Consider the following 18,670-nt stretch of genomic DNA (forward strand, 5'->3'; position numbering starts at 1 on the left):
ATAATTGGTCATACCTTTAACATCCTGCCTCTACATGTGTTATGGATGCACAGCAATAGAAAGAGATAAAGAGAGATACTTTAAGGAATGGAGTTTAGGCTAGGTTGCTCCGTTAAACAGAGGGAGGTCAATGTCTGGCACATCAGTGAAGATAACCTCAGTTTTTAGTGAATGGAACAGATTGGAACATCCGGAGTGGTGACTGTTGAATCTTCCTTCACCCTTTGTCAGTGTGGTAGCACCAGTTGAATGAGAGAAATAAAAGGATGCGAGCCACAGTAAGTGAAAGTGCTAAGGTTTTTGAATGGTTTACTAGATTAAGCATGTCAGTAACTAACATCTTGATTGGAGCTGTTAGCTGGTTTTCATAGTGGTAAAAATTTATTTGTTATATGTGCATGCCCTGATAACAATGAGTGTAAACCGTGGCTTTGCAAGGAGGTGTGTATGTGTTATGTTTTTTCCCAAGATCAAACAAAGAAGCCAAATCTGGGTGTATTTCATCTTATCACGGACAAGACTGTTAAAGATGCACTATGTGCATTTTATAGAGGACTTGGCGGCATCACCCGTTAAGCAAGATAAGTGGAGCATTTTAAAAATCTTTACAGTTGGAATCGCTAAGCACATTAGCTATAGCATTGTTCTAATTTGTAAACTGCTTTAAAATTAATTTACATTTTCACTGTCTGCCTAAAATACTTCTAATTAATATTGCTGAGCTAATTACAATTGCAGCATTTTTAGACAAAGCTGTACAGAGTACCATTTTTATATTGCAGCAGTTTTACTAGTGTATTTAAAGATGATGCAATTTGAATACAAAATGTTTTCCATCATCTGTTCATTTCTGTTGACAACTGTTTGCCAGTTACTCAGCAGCTGTATTTATGAAATACTTAATAGAGAGGCTTTCATATTAAAAAAAAAAAATAATGTAGCCCTTATCTCCATTTTTGCAGTAAAACACCTAGGAGAGGAATGTTATTTCTGCTTTTGCAGATTTTGGTCATGACTTGTCTTTTTAAATTGTAGTTTCAGAGCTCTAGAGAAATATACTTGATCCATATTACCTTTAGCAGTTACAGCTAGTCAGCCTGTAAAAAAAAATAAAAGAGAGAGAGAGAGCTTTGCTTTTCAACAGCACAATGATTTTTTCCCATTTGTAATCAGTCCTCTTAACAGTAGCTGTACCTCTTACCTTACTGCATCTTTCATTTGAATATCTCAGACCACAGAGCTGAGTTACATGAAAATATATTTCTTCACAGTATTGTCTGTGACTTCAGTCATAAGCAAAGTTAATGTAATAAAACAGAATATTTTCAGGTTTCTTCCCTTTAGTAAGAAATATTGTAATTTGTTATTGCCCTATACCGATTCCACCACATACTCCAATAATTTTAATAGTGATGCCAAAATTTGAGTTTACACATTACTATTAAAGACCACACTGTTTTGTCAGTGCAATTTATGTTTCTAGTGATAGATGTATCAGCTTTTCCATTACAGATTAATAACTTGCCTGTAACAATTCATCCCAAGGTGTAACTTGTTCCTAAAAACAAAAATTTTAAAATTTCTAAGAATGAATTTAGCTAGTTTTATAGCTAAATTCTAGTTTAGCTAGTTTTAGATTGTCTTCATGTCTGAACATCCCAAAACTGACTCATTCTCTCCCTCTCCCATATAAAAATAATTTCTACTTTGAGAATACCTCTTCCACCAAAACTAAAGTACAACTGTTCATGATTTGCTGTTTGCGTGATGACATAGGGTACTAGTTTGTGGAGAGAACAGGGATTGCGCCAGCTATTCACATATACAATTGTGTCATGAGCAAGACTGTAGGACATGAAATAAGGAGTAATGATGTGTTTAGTTTGCTCAGACTTAGAGCCTGTATCCACAAACTATTAGTTTTCTCTTCAAAGGGTTGATGATCCTTTTGATTTTGGAGGGCTGTGTTCGATCAGGAATCTTCAGCCATGTCCCCTTTAATTGATACAAGTTCGAAAATATTTCATGTCTCTTGGCTTTTCCTTTTGTCTTGTGTCCCAGTAAATATAAAGACATAATTTTTGAAAGTGAAATGTTGCTGGTTGAAAGTCAACAATGTAGATTATCTTCAGAAGCCCAAGCTACCTTTAAAAGTTGTTACTCTGTTCTACACTAACTACTTTATTAAAGCTTTTAACTGCAAATACAAGAGTCTATATATTTAGGTTCTTATCATATAATCACTTTCTGTCTGAGAGTCTTTGTATTTTAGATACATAGCCCATTGTAAATTGTAAAAGATTTTGAAGATGCTGCTATGAATACCAAACCAGTAAACAAAATTTGGGTAAATCATAATTGGGTCCCTTGATATTTAAGTTTATGTTGGCTTAAGTTATTAGTCCTTAGTATGATCATCATATTTCAACTCTGCCCTTTTTAAAATAAACCTATCACAAAATAAGAGTTACCTAATAAAAACATAATTCAAATAATATGAAGACTCCAGTTTAACCTCACAATGCAAGGAACTCTCTCTTCAGTGCACCTTGTTGACCCCATGAATTGCAGAGATCTCCTTAAATGAGGTGGATCTTCATATCACATGTGCTGTTGTGCCTGGAGAAGGTTAGAGGTGTAGTCTTAACTGTGGATCTGATTGCCTTTGACCATTTGAACATACATGAGTTTGTTGTGATACCTTTCCTGAGATAATTGAATTCAAACTGCTTAGAGCTAACCCCTAAACAAGAAAGAGATCGGTTAGTACACCACATAGTGTGTATTTTTTATTGTGTAGATTTTTTTCAAATATCTCTGCAGCTGCAAAGGTGGTAGATCTATATCTTCCTGTATGCTGATGGAGAGAAAAAAATGAGATATCACTTCTCTTTTTTAAAAAAAAAAAAAAAAGTAAGTGGGTGGCTTAATTGTTTTTACAGAGTCCATCAGTTGTCTTCAGCTCTTTTGGTTGGCTAGACTCTGGTTTTGACCCTTTGGGCCTGATTCAGAGAGCTCCCTCTGATAGGGTACTCTGGGGAGCAAAAGAGGGAAAATGTATATGTTTTACTATGAAGTTTCCTATGCTAAGTAGTTAATCCTGACAAAGGATTGGGGAGATATTTTACTGAAGTTAAAAGGCTTGATTCACTATTGTCACTCCAGTTTTATCTCACTGGTAGATAAGGTCAGCATGTTTAAAAATAACCCCAGAAAGAGGTTTAATCCCTGCTTTCAGTGCAGTCTGAACTATGGAGTGATGCTGCCATAAAACTGGAGTGACATGGTGAATCAATCTCTTTGCCTCTTCTTCCCCTTCCTACCCACCAAAGCCTGGATTAGCAACTTTTGGTATTGTATAGACTTTACTATGAAGCATCCATTTTATTCTTTTTGGCTCACTGAAGTGCCCTGTGAGTAGCAGGGTTTTTCACCTCTTTAACTGACAGACAGTACTTTGTACAAAGAAGATCTGTGATTGTGGTTTATCCTATTTTTTCCTTGCGTGGCCAGGAGGCCAAGAGCATCTGAGAAAAAGTTGCCCCAACTGCTGAAGTTTATGTACCGCCGTGTGGTTTCACCAATCTTACGTTGCTTTTAGGGCTGTCAAGTGATTAAAAAAATGAATTGCGATAAATTGCACTGTTAAACAATAATAGATACCATTTATTTAAATATTTTGGATGTTTTCTACATTTTCAAATATTGATTTCAGTTACAACACAGAATGCAAAGTATACAGTGCTCACTTTATATTTATTTTTGATTACAAACATTTGCACTGTAAAAAAACAACAGAAATAGTATTTTTCAATTCACCTAATACAAGTACAGTAATGCAAACTCTTTATCATGAAACTTGAACTAACAAATGTAGAATTTTGTACAAAAAAACTGCATTCAAAAATAAAACAATGTGACATTTTAGAGCCTCTAAGTCCACTCAATCCTACTTCTTGTTAAGCCAATCGCTCAGACAAACAAGTTTGTTTACATTTTCAGGAGATAATACTGCCCAATTTTTGTTTACAGTGTCACCTGCCAGTGAGAACAGGTGTTCACATGGCACTGTTGTAGCTGGAAGCGCAAGATATTTACGTTCCAGATGCACTAAAGATTCATATGTCCCTTCATGATTCAATCACCATTCCAGGGGACGTGCGTCCATGCTGATGATGGGTTTTTCTTGATAAGAATCGAAAGCAGTGCAGAGCGACACATGTTCATTTTCATTATCTGAGTCAGATGCCACCAACACAAAGTTGATTTTCTTTTTTGATGGTTCGGGTTCTGTAGTTTCCGCATTGGAGTGTTGCTCTTTTAAGACATCTGAAAACATGCTCTACACCTCGTCCCTCTCAGATTTTGGAGGGCACTTCAGATTCTTAAACTTTCGGTTGAGTGCTGAAGTTACCTTTAGAAATCTCACATTGGTGCCTTCTTTGCGTTTTGTCAGATCTGCAGTGAAAGTGTTCTTAAAATGAACAACATATGCTGGGTCATCATCTGAGACTGCTGTAACATGAAATATATGGCAGAATGTGGGTAAAACAGAGCAGGGGACATACAATTTTTCCCCAAGGAATTCAGTCATAAATTTAATGAATTATTTTTTCAACAAGCGTCATCAGCACAGAAATGTCTCTGAAATGATGGCCAAAGCATGAAGAGGCATCTGAATATTTAGGATGTCTGGCACATAAATACATTGCAATGCAGCTTCAAAAGTGCCATGCAAATGCCTGTTCTCACTTTCTGGTGACATTGTAAATAAGAAGAGGGCAACATGTAAATGTAAACAAACTTATTTGTCTTAGCGATTTGCTGAACAAGAAGGAGGACTGAGTGGATTTAGGCTCTGAAGTTTTACATTGTTTTGGTTTTGAGTTCAGTTATGTAAAAACAAAAATTGTAAATTGCACTTTCACGACAAAGAGATTGCACTACCTAACTTGTATGAAGTGAATTGAAAAACACTATTTCTTTTGTTTATCATTTTTACAGTGCAAATATTTGTAATAAAAATAATATACACTTCGATTTCAATTACAACACAGAATACAATATATATGAAAATGTAGAAAAATGTCCACAATATTTAATAAATTTCAATTGGTATTCTATTGTTTAATAGTGCAATTAAAACTGTGATTAATCACGATTAATTTTTTTGAGGTAATCACGTGAGTTAACTGCGATTAATTGACAGCCCTAGTTGCTTTCTTTCCTTTTTAGTAGCTGATGGTGTTCTGAGCCTAGCAGCCTATTAATGAATGTGTCCTGTTGTAGGTATGGTGGATACTGAGGTAAAATTAAACAATAACAACAAGAAAAAGAACAGAGTATATTCTATGATTCCTTATTTGGACAGAATCTTTGTCTTGATCCAGCTAGTTCAGACATTTGGGTCTGTCCTAATATTGTTTTTGTCCTTTGTTTCATGCAAACTACAGTGCAGTATATCTGAGATAAGGTAGTCTGTCTTTGGGTATATCTTCATTGGCAACAAGGGTGTGATTTTCAGTTGTGTTAGCTCAGTTGATTTAACGGGGATCATCTTTAGCTAAAGAAGCAGACTTACATGATTGAAGCTAGCTGTGGTCTGTGCTCCCCAACCTTACAAATGTGTTAGCCTTCATCTTAATGGGACTTTTTAGTTGTGTTAAGCTAACACATTTGAAAAACCACAGCCTTTTTGCCCATCAAGACAGAGCATTTGAAGGGAATTTTCAGGCATGAATCAGCACCATTTTCTGTCACTTGCACTATTCTATCTGCAAAATAATGCCATTGTCATGCTGGCTAAGAGGATGTAAATATTTTCACTAAGACCTCTTATGTAAAGATCTTCTTTCATCTGTCTCTGTCGGTCTTTATTCATGGTATGCTATGTTAGGTCACTTCTAGACCTGTCTGCAGATGATGAGCTTGGAAGAGCTTCTGGTCTCCAAAACTCCTTTCTTACCACAACAATCCATTGAGTCAAGATGGTAACAACCCTGACCTAGACAGATGTCCCTTGCAGCGTGTTTCTCCCTTTGCAGCCTCAGTCTCACACTTGCAGCATTGTTTTACTTTGTCCACTTTGTCCCTCAGGTCCATTTCTTTCATCTCCCAATTTGGTTAAGCGTCCAAGAAATATTTACTGTGCTCTTTCAAATTGGAGTTATGGGTCAGATCCTGCTTTTAAAAAGAAAACAAAAAAACTCGGAAAAAATAATCAACAAAAAACATGACAGCGCCATCAGAGATCAAGGACATCCCAAAAGTCACCAAGGCATCCAATTCCTTCTTGTCCTGGTTTTGAGGAAATAAACATTTTCCCGCAGGTGTCTTTTTGTTTTTTGTAATGGAGACCCTATACTTAATGAGTTTAAGTAATGTAGGAGAATTTTTAATGCTCTTCCTATATATCTCCAGTTGTCTGACTCATCCAAAATTTATCTGGCTATTAAAGTCCCTTCCTTTCTGTATTTTAACTAAGTAAAACTCTCCAAATGGATGGAGTCTCTCTCTTTTGGAATTATGATGGTAGGTTGATGTCAGCAAAATCAGAACTGAAAGTGAACTTGGCAGCACATTCTTGGAAATCTCATGGCTGAGAGAGAAACTGAACCAAACTCTTTCCACATCTTAGACATTAATCCATATGAGGGCTAGTTTGATACTGAGCAGGTGTCATGGTATGAATTAATGATACGTATTTTGTATCTAAATATGCAATGTGAATTGAGTAGCAAAGTCACTTTGTTCATTTGACACACATAGCTAAGCAGGGAATCTGCTGAGGGGTTAAAGAAGGGAGTTGAGAAATGGGGCCAAACTGAGGGTACAGTTACACTACAAATTAAGGTGTAATTGTAGCATGGTAGGTATATCTGGAATAGGCTAGCAACCCGAGTATATTCCCTGGGTCCCCAGTGGGCTTGTACTGGAGGCAGCTAGCCAGTGCTGAAATCTTTCTTTCCACATCTTCACTGCTTTTGTTACCCGTGCAAGCTAAATTAAAAGTAGTGCAGTTATGCCTACATATGCTACAAATACACCTTAATTTGAAATGTAGAGACACCCTTAGGAAGAGAAGACCAAGTTAAAAGGTTGCAAAGAACTCCTGATTAAAAGGAGAGTCAGCTAAGATTGCATGTTATCAAATTATTAAATAAGTAATTCGCCATTATTTTGACTTCAAAAATACAGCTGATGCACATAAACACAGTAGAGGGACAGACTTGTTGCATTGCTCTTCAGCCTATGATCAGAAGTCTGACACAGAAGATCCAACTAAATCATGCATTTACACATACATTATAATTACTATGTAATTTACTGTGGTGAATGGTGATAGATAAAGAATTTAAATATTTGAATTTATAATTTTTTTAATTGGTATATTGTGTGGGACACTGCTTAATATCAGATAGAGAGCACTGAACGCCTGGTCATGGAACCTTGACATAGATGCTGTTAAAGGGGCTGAGAGAGTCCTTCCCAACCAGGGGTGTGAATTTATGTCCACTGTCATTAATTTATTTGTGACAATATTGTGATAAAACGTTGGTAGAGGACAAAACGTTAAAGACTAGTAAATTCAATAAATGCACTTTGTAGGTATGAAATACTGCTTTGTCTAGGATGGAACCCAATATTTAACTTCAATACAGCATTCAGCTCGCTGTTAGTTTAAAACTTCCTTTCACTTCAGGTCTCAGTGTTCAATCCTCCTCTAATTAGACATCCTAGCATGTGTGTCACTACAACCATGGACCCCCTGTTGGAGCATAGATCTGATCTACTGAGAGTCAGGCAAGGAAGAAAGAGATGATTTTGAAGTTTAGACGCGTCAGGAGACCTGAGTTTCTATTCTAAACTCTGCTGTAAACTTCCTGTGTTACTTTGAGCACCGTGTTCTCTTTGAGCAGTAGTACTACCTTAATTTCCTTTTATGCAAAATGGGGATAATACTTATATATCTCACAGGAGTGTCATGAGTCTAAATGAAATAGTTGAGATCTTTTGGGGGAGTGGGAGAGAAGTTTAGATATGGGGAAGGATAGCTCAGTGGTTTGAGTATTGGCCTGCTAAACCTAGAGTTGTGAGTTCAATCCTTGAGGGGGCCACTTAGGGATCTGGGGCAAAAATCAGTACCTGGTCCTGCTAGTGAAAGCAGGGGGCTGGACTCAATGGCCTTTCAGGGTTCTTTCCACCTCTATGAGATAGGTATATCTCCATATATTTTTTTGGGGGGGAAGGGATAGCTCAGTGGTTCAAGTATTGGCCTGAGTTGTGAGTTCAATCCTTGAGGGGCCCATTTAGGGAACAGGGGTAAAAATCTGTCTGGGGATTGCTTTGAGCAGGGGGTTGGACTAGTTGACCTCCTGATATTCTGTGATCTATATGGTTCTTGGGTCTTAATGTTAAGCACTGTTTTAGTTGCTTTGAACAGCTGCATGAGTCTGAACCAGGGATTGGCTACCTTTGACTAATGGCCCATCAGGGAAATCTGCTGGCAGGCCAGGCCAGTTTGTTTACCTGCAGAGTCTGCAGGTTCAGCCAATCACAGCTCCCACTGGCCACAGTTTGCCATTCCAGGTCAATGGGTGCTGCAGAAAGCAGCATGGGCCAAAGGATGTGCTGGCCGCCACTTCTCGCAGCCCCCATTGGCCTGGAACAGCAAACCACGGCCAGTGGTAGCTTTGATCCAAAACCGGTGGATGCTGCAGGTAAGCAAACCATCCTGGCCCACTAGCAGATTTCCCTGACTGGCCCTGTGCCAAAGATTGCCAATCCTTGGTCTGAACAGTAATTCTTCTTCTAGTACTTGCTCATATCCATTCCCATGTAGGTGTCCACACGCCACATGCAGTCACCGTAAGGTTTTTCCCTCAGTGGCATCTGTCAGATCAGCTCTGGTGCCCTCTGGAGTCACACCCTTGTGGCGCTGTATATAAGGGCCTGCTGCCTCACCACCCATTGATTTCCTTCTTTCCGCCTGTGATGGTCACTGGAACTCCTTGTCCTTGCTTTGCAAATGCTTTCCCTAGTGGACTTTTGTCTTTTTCTCCTGTAAACAGTTAAAATTTTAGCAGTTAGTTGCTACAGGCAGCCTAGTTAGTAGTAATAGAGTAGGACCCCATTTAATGGGGTTCTTCCCTGGCACCGGGACATGCCTCAGTCTTTGGGGTATAAGCCATGTGAGGCTTGCCACAAGCCTATGCCCATTAGCAATGCCACCTCGGCTTGGGTCAATCTCATCTGTGTGACTGCTGCAGGATTTGTAAAGGTTTCAAACCCCAGACCCAGAAAGAAGGAGACTAGAGACTCAAGTTCCTTCTGATGGAGGTGGCTCTTTGCCCTCCCTCGGAGCCAAGTCATGCCGACTCGGCACCGAGCACCTCTGCCTCCATAAGAAGCACGCCAGCTTCTTTAAGAGAGAGGCATCACAGCCTGGCCTCTCTGGCGCCAAGGGGGGACTCCCCATCTGCATCCTGGGACTCCCGACCCCACCAAAGTTCGCCCATGCAGAGGAGGTCTGCTCACATGGCACTGATCATATTCATTGACGCTGCAAAAGAAACAACGCAAAATGGACGAGGTAAGTTCCCCTAATCCAAAGCCCACCAGTCATAAGGAAACTGGCAGAGTGAGACCCATGCAGGGCCACTCAGGCTCAAAAGCTCCCAGTTTGGTACTATTGACTCCAGCCCCAGTGAGGGGGCCATCAAATACAGTGCCATTGAACTCTCCTTCGAGAGAGAGAGCCACAGCAGTGCAAGACTGGAGCTTCCATCAATGCCATGAGGCATTCCAGGCAGCACGGGACTTAATATCCCTATTGGTACTGCCATCACCAACCAGGTGCGATTCGGCACTGGAAGCAAGAGTGGCTACAGCACCGAGACCGCAGGTGCCATTGAAAGGGAAGCCGACAATGATGCAACAATTACAAACAACATGACAGCAATGTTCTATATCAGGGGTTGGCAGCCTCTGATATCACCAGCCTGTCAGCAATGGCTCACCACTCTCCTGGAGCTCTTGGTGGCAATAGAAATCACCCTACCTGTGTTTCTAGATCTAATCTCTCAGGATTATGGATGCCTACATCATCTAAACTTCGAATCCCTCTATCTCACAGCCTGGAAGCTCCATGGCTGAATCCTTTGGAATGAATGTGCTCGGGGATGGTTCAAGAGGTTGTGTTAGGCAGCAGAAAACCATCCACCAGGGCCACTTACCAGGCAAAATGGAAAAGGTTCTTGATCTGGTCAGTACAGAAAGGGGTCTCACCCATCTGAGCATCAATACCATGTATTCTGGAATATTTGCTACATCTGAAGCCGCAAAGGATGTGGGTGTCTCTGATTAAAGGACACCTGATGGCTATCTCAGTTTTTCACCCGGGGTGAGCGGAAGGTCCATTTTTGCTGACGTGCTCTGTACTTCATCTATTTGCACGTGCTATGACAAGGCAAAAGTCTCTGCTCTGGCACTGACGGCACATTCCACAAGAGTGCAAGCGTCTTCAGCCACATTTGTGGCACAGGTTCCCATCCCGGATATCTGTAGGGTGGAAACGTAATCTTCAGTCCACATCTTCGCAACACCCTACGCCATCACGCAGCAGGCTAAGGATGATCCTGGATTTGCAGAGCAGTGCTACAGTCTGCTTGTCGTTGAACTCTGAACCCACCTCCTGTATCTGATTGGGAGTCACCTACATGGGAATGGACATGAGCAAGCACTCGAAGAAGAAAAAACGGTTAGTAACCTTGTGCATCTGTTGTTCTTTGAGATGTGTTTCTCATGTCCATTCCAAAACCTGCCCTCCTACCTCTCTGTCAGAGTTGCTGGCAAGAAGGAACTGAGGGAGCGGTAGGGGCAGCAGGCCGCTATATATAGCGCCATGGGAGTTTGACTCTGGAGACACTAGAGCCGACCCAATGGATATCACTGAGGGAAAAACCTTCTGGGTACAGTGAACGTGGCATGCGCACATCTACATGGGAATGGATATGAGCAACACAACTCAAAGAACAACAGTTAAAGAAAAGTTAGTAACCTTTTTTTTCAGTAAAAACCTAGTGAGCTTTTTAATATGTGATATGATTCAGTCTTGTTAGGAAACTGGCATTTATCACTTAGTTACAGTTTATGTTTCTTGACATGATAGCAAATGGATCAGAAAGTAAACTTACGAATGTCAGAAAAAACATTTCAAATATTTGTTGGGTATTAAAATGTTTTTTAATCTGTGGCAACATTGCTGTTTTTAGGCTCTAGCTCAAGCGGAGCTAGTACCTGTACATCTACCTGAGCCCAGAATTACTCTTCCCAACTGCTGTGTAGATGTACCATTAGGGTATGTCTGCGCTGCAGTAAAACAAACGCGGATGGCCCATGTCATCTGACTCAGACTGTGGGGTTAAAAAATTGCAGTGTAGACGGTCAGCTAGTTCAGAGCTCACCCAACTGCCATTGCTAGAGGAGAGAGAGCCAGACTAAGCTAAATTCCCCCACTTCAACCACTAACTAGACCTAGCACCCCATTTCCCAATCTGAGAAAACAATGTTCCCATGATACCTGCTAATATTGTTAGTCCTTTAGCTCAGGTAGCAGAAGTCTATACAGTAATGCTGAAGATTCCGGGTCCAAAGGTGGGTGGTGGTGAAGGAGGGATATAGTTGCACACAGTAGAATTTGTTTTTACCTTTCAACTTTTCGGAACGAAAAAACCCTAGGGTATTACATCCAAAAACAACAACAACAAGAAACACTGTTAAAAGAACGCTACATAGATTACAAAATCAAGTACTCAGAAGTTAGGAAATGCCAGATTTATTGTCATCCTTGCAACCTTAATTCAGCCTCCTTCTGCATTATGATGTTCTTTGATAACATGCTATTTTTCCATAATACTCCTCCCTCACTCAGAGCATATTTTCATGCAGAGGGGCAGAATTAAGGTTGCACAGTCAACTGTAAATGTGGCTTTTCCAAGCTTTTGAGTTCTTGACTTGCAACTTCAATAACTTTCTTTTACCTTAGTTTTTGGTTTGTGCTTTTTAATGTAATCTGTATAGAGATGTAGTTAACTCCAAATGAGCAGATATGGTTATCTAATGATAAAGCGTAGAAGGAAAAAAGTATCCCAAGAACATAGTTCTTTGGTAATCCCTATACACTGGAAAAGTGAGACAGAAAAGCAGCCATTGAAAGAGTGGTCACAGGGTTAGCAGGAGAGTGGAGAACGAGGCAAAGATAGCATTATCACAAAAGCTGAGGGTGAATGGACTATACAAAGAATGAAAAATTAGTGTCAGAGGCAGCTGGAAAGGTTAAGGGGTGGGAGTGAGAATGAAGTAGAGAGGCTAAGACAGGAGTGGCCACAGGGTCGCCCAGAGGATTCATGGGGCCTGGGGCAAAGTGGGGGGGCAATCCGGGTCTTCGGCAGCATTTCGGCAGCGGGGGGCCTTTCAGTCACTCCACGTCTTCAGCAGCACTGAAGGCCCCCCCCCCCGCACTGAAGACCCAGATCGCTGCCGGGCCAGGGCTTGCAGGGCCCCTGCGGGGCCTGGGCAAATTGCCCCACTTGCCCTCCCCGGCAGCCTGAGTGGACAAATTGTATGGAGGCTGGTTAGGGAAGCGTGCCTGCCCCCCCATCCAACTCCTCCCTGCTTCTCACCCCTGATGACTCCCTGGACTCCTGCCTCATCCTCACCCCTGTTCCCTGTCCCTGATGCCCCCCCGGAATCCTGCCCCATCCATCCCTCCCTCCCTGTCCCCTCGCTGCCCCTGCCACTCTATCCAACCCCCCCTCCTTCCTGACTTCCGCCTGGGACCCCTGCCCCATCCAACCACCCCTTCTTCCTGTCCCCTGACTGCCCTTGGAACCCCTGCCCCTGACTGCCCCCTGCTACCCCATCCAACCTCCCTTCTCCCTCCTGACTGCCCCTCTGGGACCCCTGCCCCCATTCAACTCCCTTGTTCCCCGCCCTCTGACCACCCCGACCCCTATCCACACCCCCACACCCTGACCACAACTTCAAACTCCCCTGCCCTCTATCCAACTGCCCCTGCTTCCTGCCCCCTTACTGTGCTGCTTGGAGCACCAGCGGCTGGCGGCACTTCAGCCGCACTGCCCAGAGCACCAGGACAGGAACCAGCCATGCCACTGCGCGGCACAGAGTATCAGGTCGAGCAGCACAGCTGCAGAACTACGGCCTGACAAGAGCTCACAGCCCCGCCACCGAGCTGAGACTGTGGGGGAGGAGGAACAGCAGGGGAGGGGCCAGGGGCTAGCCTCCTGGGCCAGGAGCTTAGGGGCCAGGCAGGAGGGTCCGCTGGGCCAGATGTGGCCCATGGGCCGTAGTTTGCCCACCTCTAGGCTAAGACTTCACTAGGATGAAATAAAATAAACCATGGAATTCAAATGCTTTATAAACATATGTCTAGGCGGTTTTTAGAAAAGCCCTGAAATAACAATTTTAAAATCTATAAACTAACAATGCAAAAGATTTAGTGGAGAGAATAATTATTTACCCTGATTGCATATGTCAGTTGTTGTAGATCACCATGAGCTCTTCAGTGGATTTCCTTCTACTTGTCACTCTTTTTTTGTACAAGTGTAGCAAAGTACACAAGGTTTTTCTATGGAATTGGCACTTAGATGCCGGACCTGTACACTCCAGGCCAAATTCTGCTCTTTTGAATATATATAAATTTGGAATAATTCCATAAACTTAACTGAGAGCAGAATTTGGCTCTCCATCTCAAATATAAAATAGGTCAGAGACATTAATGAAAAAAATTCTAGAATACGGTGTGCTGTTTTCATTTGTATATTTTATATAAAACATTCATAGATTTAATGTATCACGAATTGATAAAATGGCATTCACTTTTTAAAAAAACAAACATGTAGCCATTTGGTTCCAGCAGTCTGGGAGTTTTTCAAAAGCAAGTAACACCGGTAACAAATGGAGAGTTGTACAATGTGTGAAAATATGAACTTGGATTTTTTAAAAAAACAGATACTTAAAGTTACACCAAATCAGTATTTAGGCACTGAAATCAGTGGCCTGACTTTGAATGCTGAGTATCTAGTGACTCCCATCAAGTCACTATTAAATCGAGATTAAAAACTGTGATTTTTATTTTTATTTTATTTTGTTTGTTTAATTTGTAATGGTAATCAGCAAAATAAGGGAAGGGAAATGCTTTTGTCCCTTCCCACGCTCCTTCTTCTCAATGAAGTATTAAAAAGCTGGCCTGAATTGTGTTTTCTTTCAGAGTTTTTTAGAAGAGGAGGATTATTAATTGTTTTTAAATACTTTTTTCTTAGTTTAAGTTAGAAAGTCAGACTTTATTTTATTTGGAATACTCTGCCATGCTTGAGAACTGTCAAGATTATGAATTGTTAAGTACCAAGAATGTGAGCCTTTAGCAATTGTGCAGGGAAGGATTTCAGTTTATTCACCCCTTAATTTAAACGCCCAGCAAACAGTTGGGAGAAGATCTTTGTGAAAGTTTCAGTACTGTTGCCTCGTCAATGGAAGGCTAAGAAAGTTATTTCTCCAGTTTGTGGTCCTCCAAGGTGTCCTGCAGCAAAACAGGAAATTGTGGTTTATTATTCCTAAAGTGAATAAACAGGCGCGGGGGGAGTGGGGGAGACACTTCAAATTTTTGTCCTGCCTTTATTTAGGACACCATAAAAAAGCACAAACCCAATTTATTTTCCTTAGCATGTTAATTTTTAATGTTCAGGACACTGGTGGATGATATGTATTAAGATATATTGCATTGTAGTTTACATGAGACAGAGGACATATACCATGTTTGGACAGACCCAAATGTCTGAACTAGACTGAACAAGACAAAGATTCTGTCCAAATAGGGAAACACAGAGGATACTGACTCTGTTCTTTTTTTGTTTGTTTTTAATTATAATTAGGTTCTTTTAGTAATTATAAAGCCCTTTCCCACACAGAAAGGTAGGCTAATAATTAAAACACGAAAGGCTGAAGAGGTTACAGATTTCTGGTTTTGGTACAGATTAGTCTTCCTCTGTTTATTTCAGTTATCAAGTAATGTACAATTGATAGAAAAGCAAGTTGGTTCTGCAACATTAGGAGGATAAACAGATTTCCATGATTAAAAATATACGTACAGTGTTTGAAGCTGCACATCTAGTGGTCTTACTCTGTCATTATTTATGTAATGCTTTATCTATTAATGAAAGTACAAACATACTAGTACTGTGAAAGGAAAGAAATTGCACAATATTTCCCTCATGCTGAGAGCTATTTGCCAAGCAGTTATGATTTAATATTCAAATATTAGGAATTATAAGCCTTCTTTATGAAGCTATCTATAATGTTTTGATTAATGTCCAAATTAATAGGTCATATTTGTTGTTGGAATAATATAAAATGAAGTACCTCTTTAAATTTCGCCGGCAATCCAGAAAGTAAATTATGTAAAGTTATTGTCTCAACCATTTGTTGGTTTAATCTTTGAACTTTCAAAATGTTTTACATAACGATTTATATTTAAGTCGTGTGTATCTTTATGTTAACTTAATTCATTTCTGTCTAGGAAGAAGGTAGCAAGCAGCCTGCTATGGAAGGGAATGTATACATTAAATGGAAGAAAGATGGCCTGTTGGGTGCGCTGGGTTATGTGACGCATTCCTATGTAACAGTTTCAAACACCTTTTTATTTTTAAGGTTATACTGGTGCAAGTTAATCCAGGGGAGGCTTTTACAATAAGAAGAGAAGATGGGCAGTTTCAATGCATTACAGGTAAAGTTAATAATGTATTTCCTTGATATTCTCATTTAATTTCAGTATAAACAAAAGATATTGCAAGAAATTCTTTCATTGTGTACATGTGTGGTTTTTGAAGTTGTAGGAAGAGGATTGAGGAGGATATGATTTTAAAATAGTTTTATAGAAGATTGCAGTTAATGCTAGTGTATAGATTTTTTTCCTTTTCACTATCATAACCATAACCAGTGCATTTTTACATGTATCATGAAATTAGATTCTGCAAAGGAAATTATTGTAAAGTCTACAGTGCAGATGAAGAAGTACTATAGGAACAATTATGGTTTTGCTTATTTATTAAATGCACATCTCAATTTTAGAATTTAAAGCTGTAATTCAGTTTTTGAAAGTTACTTACTGACTCTGGAAATGGTTTGTTTGGCAGTCATTTGAAGGTAACTGTAAAATTAATCCTAGGAATTTTTAAGGTAGAGAAGGAAATGTAGGAATGAACTTTTTAAAAAAAATGAACTCTTCATTCCGCTTGTGGAGAGTATTAAATGGTTCCCACTATAATAGCTGCAGGCCCAGGAAGCAGTGACTATCACAGCAGTCCATGAATGTATAGGCATCAGTTGTGAAAGTAGCAGTGCTTCTGGCCTCTGTGCTCCTGGTCTCCCTATACTCACCAATGCAGGTGTGGTATAGTACTGTACTGCCTAAAAAGTTGGCACTGACAGGACATGAATCTGTTAACTTCATGCATTCTTAGAGGCACTTACTCTTTACTTTCAGAGAAACATATGTAACCCTTCTGCCCCTCTGAGTTGGCAGCAACAAGGGCCGGGTTCAGTATCCAGGGGTTCCGTTTCAATAACACAAGGCATAACCGGCTCGAGCCCCCACCCAGTGACTTGGGACACTTACGTACCACACCCCCCTGGGCGCCTCTAGGAGGCAATACTTCCCCTCTCGCAAGCACGGAGTCTGAGTGTAGCGAAATCTTTTTAATAAAGGAAGGAATCAATGCAGCATCCCATTGGAGAAACACCCACAAACAGGGTTATAACAACAAACATGCAACAAAACCCACCTCCAAGGTACGTTTGCAATTCTTTTCCTGAGATCATTAGTAATCCCAAAGTCAAAACCAAGCTTGGGTCAGTCGCACCCCAGAATTCAATGGTTTATCTTAGAGTTTTTACCCCACCAAGCCTGGGTGAAATGTATGGGGAAGTCCACCAGGAAAAGGGGCACTTAGCGTGAGCCAGGCCAATGCTCGCCTCTCCATTAAGTTCTGCTGCAGCCTTCACCACGACCAGCTCCACCACACCAGCTGTGCTGCTCCTCCAGCCCCCCTGCTCCTCCAGCCCCCCCTGCAAACCACTTCACTCTGCTCACTGTTCCATGGGCTGCTCCAACATGCTGCAACTGCCCCACTGTGCCAGCCGCTTAACAATAGGTCTTCAGACTCCCCCACTAGTTAACACAGCACTCAGTGATCTCAGTTCAGCTCTTTCAGTGATTTCAGCTCTTAGTAGGGGATCCCTGGTGCTGGTTCACCATTGGTCCAACATGAGTTCAGCTCAGCAGTCTCTAGATGGACTCCCAATGGAATCAAAATTAGCTCTACTCTTTAACAGTGGAGAGAGAAGGATGTGCAATTGGTGTTCCAGGCCCTCAAAAGGGGCCCATACCATTAGGTACACACACCAGTCCCCAACCTGTCTCCATTCATAGGGTTTTGGAACACATGTCCCATGTTTAGCAAGTACCACCCAACTGAGGTTGAGTCATTTCTGTCACAAAGCAGTCCTACAGCTCCCCATTCACACAATCAGGGTGACAAACTTTTTTTCTTTCCTCCTGTCCCAATAACAAAGAAATTGGGGATTCCAGAGCTGTTAAAATTACCATCCCAAGCTGCTGTGGGGTTATGCTAAGTGGGGGAGTGGATGCCAATGCATTCTTAAAATTCTTTCCACATTCTCTACAATTCACCACCAGATGTCAGGGTAGCGCTCATCCTGACTCTGCTTACACATAGGCCTGGATGAACAAAAGAATTTAGGTGCCTAAGTCCTGTTTTAGGCACATAAGTCCCAGTTTCAGGACCACTTTGAGGCACAAAACTCCCACTAAACCTTGTAGGCGCCTATGTTTTTGCAGTAAAAGTTTCCCAGGCACCTATGTTTCTGCCTTTGTGCATGCACATTGCTTCGTCCCTTAGGCCACCGCCAGATGCCTGTCTCCTGCGTAACCCCCAGAGTGGTTCACAACCTGGAGGAAGCTAGGTAGGCCTAAGGGCTTAAGCAAGCCTAAGGGCTTGTCTTCACTTAAAGCACTACAGCAGTGCTGCTGTCGCACTTCAGTGAAGACACTACCTATGCTGAAAGGAAGGGGTCTTCCATCAATGTACACCCTCCACCTCCCTGAGAAGTGGTAGCTAGGTTGATGGGAGAATTCTCCCTTTGACCTTCTGCTGTCTCTGGCGGAGCACAGGGGGCAGGTAGGTCGATTTAACTGCATCATTCAAGGGTGTGGACTTTTCACACCCTTGAGCGACGCAATTATATCAACCTAATTTCCTAGTGTAGACCAAGCCAGAGTTGAGTGCAAGTCTGATCCAGTAGACAACCTCTGAGCATGCCTACCAGATCACGTCCCGCAGATGAGTTCACACAAAATAGCTTGCGGGATGGCGGAGGAGGACCACCCTCCGAACTTTTATTCCAATAGTTAGGGTATTCAAATGCCCCTCCTCCTGCAAGTGAGAAGATATTTAAGCAGGGATTTCTGACCATTGAGCTATGGGATACTCTGATGTGGAGCTCCCTCAGTCTCTCCTGTTGAAGCTGTTGCACTTCAGATAAATAATTAAAAAATAATTTGTGACAGAGAGAG

General features: G+C 41.3%; 1 protein-coding gene across 8 annotated transcripts in view; it reads left to right on the top strand.

Moving 5' to 3' along the window:
• Positions 1-18,670, top strand: part of FNDC3A (fibronectin type III domain containing 3A) — a 199,454-nt gene that overhangs the window by 60,235 nt on the left and 120,549 nt on the right. For 5 of the 8 annotated variants that reach the window (XM_032785407.1, XM_032785400.2, XM_075061585.1 and 2 more), the window contains one exon: positions 15,727-15,802. Coding sequence is in view for 4 of the 8 variants with exons in the window: in XM_032785400.2 (XP_032641291.1) it covers positions 15,727-15,802 (76 nt within the window). In the remaining 4 variants the exon portion in view is untranslated. Of the gene's footprint in view, positions 1-190; positions 279-15,726; positions 15,803-18,670 lie in introns of those variants that run through there. The other 3 variants (XM_032785405.1, XM_032785406.1, XM_032785404.2) reach the window with 2 other exon arrangements.

This window comes from Chelonoidis abingdonii, chromosome 1 (genome assembly GCF_003597395.2).
Source record: "Chelonoidis abingdonii isolate Lonesome George chromosome 1, CheloAbing_2.0, whole genome shotgun sequence".
NCBI lineage: Eukaryota > Metazoa > Chordata > Testudines > Testudinidae > Chelonoidis > Chelonoidis abingdonii.